This window comes from Lissotriton helveticus, chromosome 6, assembly GCF_964261635.1.
Source record: "Lissotriton helveticus chromosome 6, aLisHel1.1, whole genome shotgun sequence".
Lineage (NCBI taxonomy): Eukaryota > Metazoa > Chordata > Amphibia > Caudata > Salamandridae > Lissotriton > Lissotriton helveticus.
The window spans coordinates 1,791,373,776-1,791,388,895 of record NC_136067.1 but is presented as its reverse complement, the minus strand read 5'-3'; the positions used below and the strand labels follow the sequence as shown (position 1 = coordinate 1,791,388,895).

Here is a 15,120-nt window from a genome sequence, read left to right as displayed (position 1 = left end):
AGTCGCGAAAGATAAGGGTGAAAAGAGGTGTAACAGGGCGTATACATGGACATGTTATGCAAACGTAACAGAATATGTCATAAATGGGGCGGAAACCATGGAGGGGGCTACCTGAGGAGCCGGGACCTCTAACCTGATGGTGCGCGCAAACTAGCAATGACGTATCACTAGGAGAAACTGGGGGCTATGAACTCTGTGCTAGGAGCAGAGACTGAAGTCTGGAGAGTCAGGGCGACATGTACCTAAGCAGTATCTAGTATCTGATGTTTAGAGAACATGTTGATATAAACTAGAAGTTAGGAGGGGAAAGGCTGACTTGATTCTAAGACTGGACCATGCATTATTCTACATGTAGTACGTGATGAAGAATATTAAATGACCATTAATACAGTATTTCTCTAACGTGGAGACGTGAAGGCTAGACAATGACGGAAACTATTGATGCGGTTCAGTAGCTTAGGAATGCAGAGAAGGAGGACTGAACTGATAACTGGAACTATAACATACTTTTGGCAGACTCAGAGGCAGAGCCAGCTGAACCGGGCACTGTGAGGCAGGAAGTAAGTGAAGGGTCGAGGATACAGGTGGGGGCTGTATCGCTCCTCAGCGAGGTTTCAGGAGACAGGAGCTGAATCTGGTGTCCGGGCCCTTTTGAGGCCTAGAAACGGGGACTTTACAATGAAATAACGTGCACACTGAGAAACGTGGCAACGTAGCTTTACATAGACCTGATATTCGTAGTATTCACGAGGACTAGAAACTGGCATATTAGAGATGGACACAACTATAATTGCGTCATTAATCGAACATGGGGAATGCATATGCATATTTAATCATGCACACATAACATATGATGGATGACACGTAGGGACACAGAACATGGCAAAATTTACTTTTCCACACCAGTCAAAATATCAGGGCTTGATCCATCACCCTTTTTTAGCTCACTGCACCATCCCAGTTCAGAACCTGGCTACATGCAAATTAGTCTGTCCCTGGCCCAGTGCATCATGGGAACAGGGCAGACCAAACTACCAAGCCAATTCTTTACTGGAAAGGAAACAAGCTTCCGGCGACCGGTTTCTGGCATTACAGCCGTCTTCGGCCCGGCTTGCTTGAATCCTGATGGTGCAGTGAGCAAGGGACTCACATCTTAGCATACCCTTCCACACTTGTGGTGGCCAAAACGATTCAAAAAGGGGGGTGGTGATGGACAGAGTATCTGAATTAAGCAGAACACTCCTACCCAGTCAAAAGATCAGGGCTTGATCCATCACCGTTTTTTAGCTCACTGCACCATCCCAGTTCAGAACCTGGCTACATGCAAATTAGTCTGTCCCTGGCCCAGTGCATCATGGGAACAGGGCAGACCAAACTACCAAACCAATTCTTTACTGGAAAGGAAACAAGCTTCCGGGGACTGGTTTCTGGCATTACAGCCGTCTTCGGCCCGGCTTGCTTGAATCCTGATGGTGCAGTGAGCAAGGGACTCACATCTGAGCATACCCTTCCACACTTGTGGTGGCCAAAACGATTCAAAAAGGGGGGTGGTGATGGACAGAGTATCTGAATTAAGCAGAACACTCCTACCCAGTCAAAAGATCAGGGCTTGATCCATCACCGTTTTTTAGCTCACTGCACCATCCCAGTTCAGAACCTGGCTACATGCAAATTAGTCTGTCCCTGGCCCAGTGCATCATGGGAACAGGGCAGACCAAACTACCAAGCCAATTCTTTACTGAAAAGGAAACAAGCTTCCGGGGACCGGTTTCTGGCATTACAGCCGTCATCGGCCCGGCTTGCTTGAATCCTGATGGTGCAGTGAGCAAGGGACTCACATCTGAGCATACCCTTCCACACTTGTGGTGGCCAAAACGATTCAAAAAGGGGGGTGGTGATGGACAGAGTATCTGAATTAAGCAGAACACTCCTACCCAGACAAAAGATCAGGGCTTGATCCATCACCGTTTTTTAGCTCACTGCACCATCCCAGTTCAGAACCTGGCTACATGCAAATTAGTCTGTCCCTGGCCCAGTGCATAATGGGAACAGGCAGACCAAACTACCAAGCCAATTGTGATGGATCAAGCCCTCTTCTTTTGACTGGGTAGGAGTGTTCTGCTTAATTCAGATACTCTGTCCATCACCACCCCCCTTTTTGAATCTTTTTGGCCACCACAAGTCTGGAAGGGTATGCTCAGATGTGAGTCCCTTGCTCACTGCACCATCAGGATTCAAGCAAGCTGGGCCGAAGACGGCTGTAATGCCAGAAACCGGTCCCCGGAAGCTTGTTTCCTTTCCAGTAAAGAATTGGCTTGGTAGTTTGGTCTGCCCTGTTCCCATGATGCACTGGGCCAGGGACAGACTAATTTGCATGTAGCCAGGTTCTGAACTGGGATGGTGCAGTGAGCTAAAAAACGGTGATGGATCAAGCCCTGATCTTTTGACTGGGTAGGAGTTTCTGCTTAATTCAGATGCTCTGTCCATCACCACCCCCTTTTCTGAATCGTTCCCAGAGTTGGGGACAAACAAATCGCCTTGTTTTTACCACATGCTTTCGCCATTTGATTTGTCCTCAATGTCTTGTTCTTTTGGTTTTCTCCACGTACGTGTACCATGCCTGGTGTTGTCTACTGATTCATTTGGCCACTGTTAGTTTATCTCTCTGTTGGAATACTATATCTGGAAGAGAGACACAGTATTGTGACAAATGCCACCCCAAAGTATGGAACGCTGCATAAACTCCTCCAGAGATAGTATTCTTTTGTGTTTCTTTCTCCATAACTCCAATCACCTATCCCTTGCGGGGTCCAAACTGTGCCCAGGGGGATTGCATGGTTGAGAATAAAAGTTTACTATTGATTGCCACAACCATAACACCCTTTGAAATGGAAAGTAAGCCTTTGCAATGGTGGCAGTGGTTACATATTTAGCTCTAAATTGCATCAACCACTTGGTGTACCCCAGTTCAATTACTACGCTTTTTTGTACACTGGTGTTAACTTTAAAGTTGATGGGTTTCTTTTTAAGGTTTTATCGCGTTGCAATTGGCCTGCAAGATTTGAGTAACTGTGAGGAAAAGAGTGAAACAGAAGTTAGGGTGGTCCAATGGACTCTAACTGAAGAAAATCCTATTATAATTTTTTTTAAAAAGCTTGTTGTGCCACGAATATAAATAACAACAATAAAACATACATGATAAAACATTGAAAAATGTGAAAGCTGTTTACATCATAAAATTTTAAGGGCCACTAATATCGTAAAACTTTAAATACAACTATAAGCAATGCACATGATGTGTTGAATTCACCTTTATTGAACAAATACGTCCAACCCTAAAGGCCTGTCAATATGGGCTGCTCTGTCAACCCCAGATTGTACGTAAAAGATGACAGATGGATCATTAACATTGGCTATATCAACTTATGGTGGTGCTGCAATATTCTAAAGTGAACCTTTCTATTTAACTAAGGATTTGAATTCCCTTAATTAAACACTATCATTAAGACAACACTAACTTCCGCTACATTTCACATCAATTTGAATATCAAAGTTTTCACAAGAACAGTATTTATTTGTGAAAAAGAAAATAGCGCGTGCAAATTAATTTGACTAGGTGGAAAACATACCAAAAAAATCAAATGGGTTAGAGTGTTGGGGACATTCGTAGTGGCAGCCACTGAAGAAGTCTATCATTTCTTGATGTCCGCCACAGAAAATGAGCTCTCCGCAGCTCATGATAGCGATTTTATCAAAGATCTTTTGAAACAAAAATATACAAGAATTAGTGATTAGAGAAAATGATGAACAATCTTACTTACTTTAAACTTTATTTCGGCTGTAAGCCATAAAAGCACATGAAATAAAACATACATAAAACATTTGCCATTTCAAGTATAAATGTGCGAAGTTCTATACAATAATATAACCAAAGAAACAACCTATAACTCCTTGCTATGAAGAGGGCTCCTACAGCGTAAGGATTCAATGCAATTTGTCTGGGGTTGCCTAGTACCCCCTAGGCTTGAATTAATTGTTGTTATCATTGCAAATCCAGCTATTCTGAGGCTAAGCAAGCATGCCATTCTAGGCAATAAAATAGGTTAATCACCTGCTAAAAGGTTAAAAAGAATATAAAAACTCTAAATGAACAATACATCAACAATAGAGAAACAAGAATGCCTGCCCATGCAGAATATGAAAAGGTGCTATTAAAATTTGTCCTTGAATAACATCTAAGTATACTTCGGGGCAAATATATGAGAATAGTGGTGCACCCTTCATCAAAGTGAAAGGGCAGGAATGCACCTTATGCAACCAGTAGGGTGCATTCCTGTCCTTTCCCCTGCTCTGGTGCGTTTTGGCAGCGTAGCGCCAGCACGCAGGGTGCCTGTGTTGTAGGCAGGATTGTTTTTGTGCAGGAAGGGCAGTTACCTGCAAGAAAACAATCCATTTATTTTATTTTATTTTAAAGGTTTATTATAGCGCGAACATGACCCTTGCGGGTATCAGAGCACTTTACAAGTAAGGTAGTTAAGCAAAAGAAACAATGTACAAAAGAAACATAGTATTGCCAAAATAAACATTGTTGCTCCTAACAACATAGAGGTGTTTTTCTCCTTCTATGTGTGCTAAAAAATGTAGCACACATTGAAAGAGGAAAAAAAGAGGAGAGATACACATATATCTTCTTGTTACGCCTGCCCTGGGAAGGCGTAACATTTTGACCCATTCCCAGGTTTACAAGTCCTTGGGTTAAAACCCATGTGAGTTGCATGGGAACACCCACCACAACGCTCACGGAATGCCTCCCTTGAGCAGTGTAAGGCAACGCAGCGATTTGCGTTGCATTGCCTTACTCAACATTCATGAGGCCACTCAAAGCCACACAATGTAAAACCCGTAAAACAATTGTAAATCAGTTGTAAATTTATCGCTCTCACCCTTCAATTGCAGGACTGGTGAACATTGAATACTTTATGCTTTTCTCTGTATTATTTCTTGTATTGTTGTCATGCCTAAATCTATGTTTTTTGAGAATTACTTGCTGGTATATTCCCCTTTCATTGTAAAGAAATTGTAAGCTTGAAATGTGACTGAATCAAAAGTATAAAAGATATAGACGTCATGTCTATTGAGTGAAATGACCTTCACGAAAAAGTAAAAACGTTTTGAATCACACAGCCACCTATTGTTGTTTTGTGTTTACAACTTTTAGAAGGTTAGCGTTTTCCTATTTTATCCATTCTGTGCTTCTTCCTGCCTCTGAATACACGTCTGGGATGGATGACAGCTGGGCTGTGTGCAATGCCTCTAGACAGACGCACAAAAGGAGCTGTGGTGTGATATTTGCATCCTGATGGCTGATCACCAGTTCGATGGGCCTTCCTGAGGTAGATTGGTAGGAAGAAGCTGATACTTGCACCTAAATACGGCTGTGCCTGTGCCCACAAAAAGAGCTGGCAAACCCCCTGTAGTGAGTCTGGAGCCAGGGCAGGAAAGGCAGGGACCTTGTGATTTTCAAAGGCATTTTTAAAGCCTCCCCCACTACAAAGGCACATTTGGATATAAGTACTGAACCCCTGATACCACCAGATCAGTACTTTGCTGAAATCAAGGACCTTCTGCCTGTAAGAAGAGCTACTGTGCTGCAGGAGGGACTGCCACTTTGCTAACTGCTTTGCTGCATTGGCCAGTTGGCTGCTGATGGCTGTGCTGCAGGAGGGACTGCCACTTTGCTACCTGCTCTGCTTTGTTGTGAAGTATACAAATGGTTCTGTCGTGTTTGTCTTATTCCTTCAAATTATTCTGACTATTCAGCAATTTATTCATTTTCAAACTAGTTAATCCAACCAAAAAGAATTGCAAATTCAAACCTCCTAGGGTATATCAAAGTACTTTTATAAATTGATTTCATTTATAAATACCCAAATTTCAAAATTTACACGGCTGTAATCAGTATATGTCGGTGCATCATATGTGAAGAAGGTAACGTTTTAGTGCTCAGTAATATTCGTGCAAGTGTGAAATACACAATGGTGACTTTGGATACGGTGGAGGAAAGGGGAATGGAAAGAAATGGCCAGTGATACAATGTTTTAAAGCAAGTTCTGCGGACCACATAAGTTGGTTTTGTCACAGAGTACTTTTTAACTGGTTCAAAGAATTACAGTGTCGACGGAATGGTTTGGGCTATATGATGCTAACCAGCCATTAGTTATAGGTGACTTGTTTGTTTCTAACTGTAAGACAATTCATTGGTGACAATACACACCAACTACAGAATGTATAAAATATATCGAGTTAATAGTAGGTCCATATGTCTGCCATGAAGATAGGTGACACAAAAGAGACCCTTTTATAAGATGAATGCTAGTCATTGTAGTTCATTGAAAAATCGGCCAAACGTTGTCCATGCTATGCTATGTCAATAGGCTGTTCTACAGATTTGCTATGTAAAACATTACCGATACTTATTTGAGAATAGTACCTGAAACTGCAGTTTAATGCCTATAATAAATAACTACAAATATTATTATAATTAAAATACAAAACTATATTCTCAAATTAATATAATCAATAAATACAATGGTATTTACATTTTAAAAGGCCAATAAAATCAACACACACAATAATAAATAACTTATTTATGAAACATTAATGAACTATTTTTAAATGGAACATTTTCATAAAGAACTTTATACCCTATATTTCTCCAAAGTACACAACACATATCTAAAAAGAAATCTTTAAATGGTATAATAAGTTACACATGTTACATAATTAAATAGTTATTAAATTATCAATAATAATTAATTATTACTAAAATAATTATATTTAAATACCTCCCCACCCGTAATCCATACAAAACCATCAACGCACACTTAATAAATAAATATAACAATAATATTTGCATCATTTTCATAATTAACTGTCAATTCAAAAAAATATTATTAATAATTAACTATAAAAAATGAATCACACTTAATTAACTTCACTCCCTTGAATCCTAACAAAATGCCACAACTCACATCTAATATATAACATAAAGAATATATGAATTACGTATTTTACATGATTATTTATCATTTCAATAATTATAATAAAATAACTAACCCTGGGCAAAGGACTTCGCTACGCCCACAAAGTGGGCGTAGTGTTGCCTACTTCGCCCTTTGCAAAGTAGGCGTAGCAGGCAACACTACGCCCACTCTGTGGGCGTAGCGAAGTTGCCCGCCTCCCTCCCGCCCTCCCGAACATACCTAATTTTAGTATATGAGCAAATAAAAATAAATAAAAGGCACTTACCTTATCCGCTGCGTCCCGGGGCTCCCTCTGCTCGTTCACGCCGCCGTCTTGATAACCAATTCGCATGCGCGGCCGCCGCGCATGCGCATTTCTCGCGAAGTGCATAGGCGGGCGTAGTTTCTCGCCCACTTTGCATAGCTTCGCGTAGCCCCACTACGCATACTACGCCCAAGGTTAAAAATAACATCAATAATGAATTATTATGGTTAATTTCCTACACACACTTTACACATATAAAATAATAACATTCACAAAACAAAAATTAATGTATTACACATTTACATAATTAATTGTCAGTTGAATTGTTAATATAAATTAACAATTTGTTTTTAATTAATTTTAATTAATTTACTTCCTAACCTATAACCATAAAAAACACAAAAACAGAAACATAATTTACAAAAATCGTTATAAGATTATCCTATTTAATTATCAATTAAATAATTAATGTTAATTAAAAACTATTTATTGATTAATTATAAATAATTTACTTCCCAACCGAAACCCCTACAAAACACACAACCCACACCTCAAAGTTAATTAAAAAAATAAAATTAATTATACAATTAATAAATATTTATCAATTAAATAATAATATTAATTACAAAATAGAGTATTAAGTAGTTATAATTAATGTACTTCCCACTCTAACACCTCTGAACACCACAACCTGCTACGGAACTAAACATGAAAAATAAAATACACGAAAGGGCCTCATTTCGATGTTGGTCGGAGTTGCCTCCGACCGACACCTTTTCTGTGTGAGAGCCACCCGACCATAGGTCGATGGTTCCACACACCTGATTTTGATGCGATCGCACATGGCACTGTTGGAAACTCCCATTTCTCTATGGTAGCTTGTACGGTTGGGGGAAACCGCCCGCAGCACAAGCTCCCCTAGAGAAATGGGAGTTTGTGTAAATCACTGCATCGTGTGGCAGGCACCTGATGGTGCCTGCCACACCGTACAGGGATTTTCAGGCCCCAGGGCCACAACCAAAGGGCCAGGGGGGCCCAGCTAGGGGCCCCCAAAGTCGCTTTCTAATAGCCTCTCCCTCTCCAGTTTAAACTCTGACCGACAACATTGTCATTCGGCGTTCGGAATGTAACCATTCCATGTTGCATGGAAACTGGCTTTCTGACCGACATCAAAATAAAGGCCCCAATCAAAACTACTAACAACTATATTAAAAAACATTTTATAACTTATACAATTTAAATACACACTAAAATATATAAAAATCATTAAAACGATATTCTTAGCAATGGTATTTTTGAAAACTTTATTAATGATTTTGATATTGTTAAAATCAATATTACTTACCTTAAAATCGATTTTCTTGGCAGCAAAATTCTTTCACACGATATTTATGTGTGACGATATTTTTTTTAATATATTTTTTCTGAACATCAGTGAGAAGGACTGGGCCTGGTCTCTACAACCTTAAACCCAAGTTTCTTAAAGGGCTTGTAGGGTTGCCTCCTGTTCTCCTACCCTTCTCTGATGTGCCAGCTCCAGTCTCGGACCTCATAAGTGGGTTCTGCAGCTGCTTTCTGCAAAAAGCTGCTTTCTGCAAAACTCGACACAGTGACCCCATTCTGCTGATCGGAACCAAAGCAGTGCCCTCTGACGCCAAAGTAGTGCTGATTCGACGACAACGTGAATCCAGACTGCAAAGTTAGTCAACAATACTGCGCTGATCTGAAGACACGGCTGCGAGGCTTGACTTCGATACAGCGCCAATCCTTTGATACTGATTGCGAGGCTCGACTTCAACACAGCAACCCAACTGCATGAATTGGAATTGACGTATCAAGTCTCCGACGTCGACGCTTACTCCATACAAAGGTACCTATTCAGCAGGTCCTGCGTGGGTCTTGTATACAGCATGCCCTCCATTGCGGTCGGCCTGGAACTTTAGATTAGACCCCGGGCTAGCACAACTTCAAGTAGCAATTTAGAGCTATTGACTTCTAAGCACTATTTTTTTAATTTAAGCATTAAAAAATAGTATCTCAACTTCTACTTATTGGATTGTTATTGTTTTGGTCTTGTTGTACTCAGATATGGTGTGGAGTCTTTTTGTGGTGTTTTCACAGTGTTACTGTAATTAAAGTGTTGCACAAATACTTTACTTATTGCCTCTTAATTTAAGCCTGACTGCTCTGTGCCATGCTACCTGAGGGTGAGCACAGGTTCATTTATGTTGTGTATCTGACTTACCCTGACTAAGATTGTTGTCTTGACTTGGACAGGGTGTAGATCTGCCAACTAGAGATCCAATTTGTAACATCAGCAATTAAATATTTTGTATTGCATGGAAGCAATACTATCTTTCCACTCCAGAAATAAAATAGCTTGTGTAAAAACATTGCCCTCAAAGAAAAGCTATTTGGATGGTAAACTACCTTTAGTGCGCGACTGCTAGTGCGCATACCATTCCTTCGCAAGCGTTACTACTCTTGCGAAGTTACAACGCGTACCCTTAGTACGCAAGATGTTACATCTCAAGCATTATTACAACACATGTGTTGTAATGGTATGCGCTATCCACATCGTTGTTTGGAAGGCGCTTCCGTTTCCAAACAACGACGTGCAGATCTGATGTCGTTGGAAGCCGCTGGAAGCCAGAGAAGAGGGAAACAGCGGAGAAGATAGAGGCAAGTGTAGGTTTTTGGGGTTGTGTGTGGGTAGTCTTTTAGGTTGTAGTGTTGTGTTTGTGTAGAGTAGTGTATTTGAGTTCAGGGTAGTGTCGGGGGTCATGAAGGGTAGTGTTGGGGAGTAGTGATGTGGTGTTTGTGTAGTGTAGGGTAGTGTTTTAGGGATTGGGGTAGTGTCGGTAGGGTAGTGTTTCAGTGTAGGGATCGGACTGGGGGTAGGGGCAGGGTCGTGCTGGGGGTAGTGTTTTAGGGTTGACAGTAGTGTTGTGGTGGTTGTCTAGGGTAGGGTAGTGTTTTAGGGTTTTGGGTAGTATTGGGGTGTCATGCAGTGCAGTGTTGTAGTGTAGGGAGAGGAATGAGGGAAGGGTGAGGGTCGTGCAGGGGGTAGTGTTTTAGGGTTTAGGGTAGTGTCGGGGGTCATGCAGGGTAATGTTTCAGTGTAGGGATCGGACTGGGGGTAGGGGCAGGGTCGTGCTGGGGGTAGTGTTTTAGGGTTAACGGTAGTGTTGTGGTGTTTGTCTAGGGTAGGGTAGTGTTTTAGGATTTTGGGTAGTATTGGGGTGTCATGCAGTGCAGTGTTGTAGTGTAGGGAGAGGACTGAGGGAGGGGTGAGGGTCGTGCAGGGGGTAGTGTTTTAGGGTTTAGGGTAGTGTTGGGGGGTCGTGAAGTGTAGTGTTAGAGTGTAGGGTCCAGGAAGGGGGGAGGTCGTGTAGGGGATAGTGTATTAGGGTTTAGGGTAGTGTAGTGTAGTGGTGTTTAAGTAATGTAAGGTAGTGTAACATAGTGTAGTGTAAGCATAATTTTAGGGCGATGTTTATAATTAGCATAAACCATTGTAAATGTATAAGGATTTGCGTTATAAATGCATGCAGTTAAAACTTGCGAAGTAATGGTTTATGCTAAGTAAAAACATCGCACTAAAATCATGCGTAGTAATGGTATGCGAAGTATTGACATACATTCTAATTGGACGCATTTCTTGTTATATATGGTGCACATTTTCTATTCTATGCATAACAGTTACAGTTCACTCTTTCAGTTCACTGAGGGCTTCTGAAAGCGCCCCTTCCGTTCCACCCAGGAAACTGTGCTGTAGCCTGCAAGACACCGTTACATACTGAACTTAAAAATAGATTTAAAAGATGTTTGTGGTATAAACGTGAATTGGAAACACATACAAAAAACAATTTCATGACCAGGAATCCCTCTTTTGTCCTCCTTTAAATATTCCTGCTGTAAAAGAAAGCACCTCCACTATCAATCCATCAAGGTAGTTAATACCATTAGGGAGAGACTGTCATTTCAGTGGAAAAAATACATTTTTATAAAGAATGAGGAGTTGCCTTGAGATCCATATTCAAAATTCTAAGTGGCTTTTGATCTATTTCAGCTAGAAAACTGTCCGTAAGTAGTGCTTTTGGGATATGGTCCACTGTTCAATCCATATAACTTCACTGGTTTCCTTGAGGGGATCCATTGCTCACCTTTGGATATTTGGACAGAGAGATTGACAATCATAGCTCAAAGACAGTGTGCGCTGGTAGTGTCCACATTCAGCAACAAGATGTAAACTACTTTTAAATTGCATACCAGATGCACTTAATAGAGAAAATGAAGTAAGAACAATTAAACATAAAATAATTCAAATTGTTAGAAGATTCAAAAGCTGTAGTAAAAATGTAAATGTTAACAATAAATATGAAATGGTAAAAAGATGTTGCTTTCTAAAATAATGAAACTTCAAAAATACTAAAAAACTATCAGCAAACATATTGATTAAAAAGGATTGCATCAAAAGATCAGGAGAAAACTGAAACATAACTACATTGTTTATGAATTAAAAAAAATAGTGGAAAAACGAACACCTTAAATCACTGAAAACATATTATTTACAAATATCTCAGATGAAAAGCAATGGTAAAAAATGACTTTAAAAATCGCACGGTAAAAAATCAGAATTAGGAAATACAATGAAAATATAAACATGGACAGCATTTTAGATACTGAGCAAATAGTAAGTGAGGCCTTTTAAACAAAATCCTCTGATAATAATGGACCAAGAAAACGAGCCAATGTAAAAATATTTCCCAACCACAATTATTTTTCTGCGCTGTACGATCAGTAAAGTTATGTCTGATTTGATTCCTTGTACTCCAAATCCCATAGAGAATTCAGGATAATCTTACACATTGAATAAGCATTCCTAAAATGAAAATCTTCTTCCAAATGAAAAAAACTTCAACATAAACTACAATTTTCTCTCCAAGAAGAATAAAGCCATTCTGATGTGTCTTTCAACTGTGCAGCCGAGACCATTCTTTGTTCTGTGGAGACAAGGCGCAGCACTGGCTAAAATGATTCAGTTTCATGAATTGGCTACACCTCCATGCCAAACTGGATTACCATTTATGACCTTTCTTTTCTTTCACTTTATGCACACTGTTTAAGGATTCTTCTACAGGCTTGTTGTCATAGGTGACTGCATCTCATTCCTAGATTGGGCAGGTAAGAATTCGTTAGTATTCGGGACTGACTGGTCAAATATGAAATTGGTCATATATCCATCATCAAATGTAGACATTTTGGAATCTGTTTGAATATGTTTGTTGTTCGAGAAAAACTGCTCTTAGCTGCACTGATTAAAAATTAGAGAGCTAAGGTTTTCATCACATCTTGGGGCTAGGGCCACCCTGCCACAAGCCTTACTGATTACCTTGTGTTTGTTTTCAATCACACAGACATAATTTAGAATAAGGGGAATCAACTTTTCTCCTTCCAAATCTCATAAGGTTAATCTGCAGCAAATACTTTTGAAATTCTGAATGCTATACTGTATTGTGACCTACTGTGTCTTTAAATAAAATAAAATAGAAAGGATTAAGACAGCTCATTAAAAAGTCAGAATGTGTCAGGTTAATTGGACTGGAGGCCTGATTTATCATTTGGAGGCCAGCCTAGTTGTGAGAAGCCTACCCTTTTGCAAGGCATATTTCTCTAAAGAGTCTTCTGCCCTGATGGTGGAATTCCTGATGGGGAAGAAACTGTGACAGTGAGTCAGTCATGTCATGGTGATATTGTGGACCTATCACAGTTATGTTTTGCTCTGAAGACGGAGACCAAAAGCGCGAGTCTGCCATAAATAAACATAACTAATGATAAGCAGGTGTTAGGCGTTTTCCCCCTGGACATTGATGAAAATTGCTGGTTTATTGTTGTCCAGGAGCACCAGTTTACATGATAAACTTGTACAAGAAACATGCCAAAAAATGCAGACTTTCTGACACCATTCTCACAGGAGCTGAGGGCTGTACAATAATTTTCTCAATACAAGAGCTAGTAACAGCGCTGTTATTGGGAAACCAAGTTCCCTTAACAAAATGAAGAGGGCTAACCAAGCGCTGTCCTATTACCACCTAAATCCACATCCACATCTACAGAGGCCCTTTATCTTCGGGTGCGTTTTGCACTGTTATAAAATCAGCAAAACAGGTGTCAAAAAAAGAAGGGAAGACAACCATTTAAAATGTACCAGGAATGAAAACAAAAAAGGTTATTGGTGTGCCCCTTCAAGCTACTCCCTATGCAGTAGACATCCTATTTACATGGATAAAATAATCAATGAATTGAGCATAACACAAAAGTAGTAATGGAAGGATCACTAAAGTGCCTATCAAGTGAATGGATAGATTTCATATCTTGTGCCTAAAGCAAAGCAAGGTTTGTGCCCAAAGTGCTAGTTCACAAACGTACAAGGATTCTGCCCCTCAGGTAGTGGCGGTGCGTCCATTAGGGGCGTTGGGGCATTGCCCCACTAGCCATGGACGACCGTCACGCTGAGGCAGGATGGATGTACATATATTATAATGTGAGTGTAAGTAGCGCACACGAAACTTCTCTGCGGCCGGCAACCCTAGCTCAATAATTACCGGGACAAGGCTGGCTGGCTGACATCGCGGAAGGTGTGGGGGCGGGGCTGTGGCAGTGATTGACAGCACAGACACAGTACAGCAAGCAGTCTGCAGAAACAGCGCAGCTGCAGTCTGCGCATGTCAATGTCTGGCTACTCGATTTTTCTACTTGCCCGCGCATGCGCTCATGTTACAGTACCTTTCCCTCCCTCCCCAACAGCGAGTCAGAGGGCAAGGGACCCGGGCCCCCGGGGTCTCGTAAGGGCAAGACGTAACCCTGCTCTTAGCCAATCCTGGCGCAGTGGTGCTGCTAATGCTGCGCCAGGATTGGCTGAGACTCCACCGCGCAGACTGGGCGCATTTCAAACAACTGATGATGGAACACTACACTCGAGTCTCTGAGGCGGCGGCACGGCGTGTGATTCGGCCCGGGGTGTGGAGAAGGAGCGGAGCCGAGGTCCGGAGGAAGGTACGGTTTTCTTTATATTATTACCCTTGCCGTCGTCCCCTGCGCAACACTCCTGGACATGTCTATCTCTGCAGTTGAGCGCGCCACGGAAGGTCGGGTCTTTTGTTCAGCATCGGCGGCCTGTTCGAAGGACTCATCTGCGGCTCTGTCGTGCTTCATTAGCCCTTAGCCACATACTTTAGTCTTATTCTAAATGCAAAACTGGTTTCTTAACTCTGCAGTCCTGGGTGGTTAAAAGGGATTCACTTAAGTCCGCCTCGAAGCAATATGACATACAGTATTACGTCATTGGAATTAGTTGATTTGGCTGGTAACGGGGCGCTGTGCATGTATAATGATGGATGGTCGTAAGAATAAAGGCAGTTCTGGGCACCAGGCCTGCTTCATTGTCTTATGTTTATAGTGGCACTGACTCCAAGAGCGTGCAACATTTAACTCGCATACACATCATTAGAGGCTGGTAGGTATATTAGCTGTTTCTGCTGACTTGCCTTTTTGTGCTACTGGAACCATTGGCAATGTTCTCAGGTGCCACGAAGACAGTAACCGGAACAGAAAGCACACTGGTTTCTTCCTGCATTCATGAGTCAAGAGATTGGGGTATTGTTGTCAGTGCCACCGGAAACAAGCAGTAAGTGCCTTGCGTGCTTTTTGTTTCTACTATTACCTTCATGACCGCTAAGAAAACAATAAGCAACCTAAGGTTATCAGTTGGACCAAGATCCCTCTGTAATTTCCACTCCTTGCTCTCGCCTTATCCCCTCAACATAAAAA

At 41.2% G+C, this 15,120-nt stretch overlaps 1 protein-coding gene across 2 annotated transcripts in view; it reads right to left on the bottom strand.

The window, feature by feature from the left end:
* Positions 1-15,120, bottom strand: part of ABCG5 (ATP binding cassette subfamily G member 5) — a 170,366-nt gene that overhangs the window by 102,665 nt on the left and 52,581 nt on the right. For both annotated transcript variants that reach the window (XM_078649685.1, XM_078649686.1), the window contains exon 7: positions 3,630-3,759. In XM_078649685.1, coding sequence (XP_078505811.1) covers positions 3,630-3,759 — 130 coding nt within the window. The remainder of the gene's footprint in view (positions 1-3,629; positions 3,760-15,120) is intronic.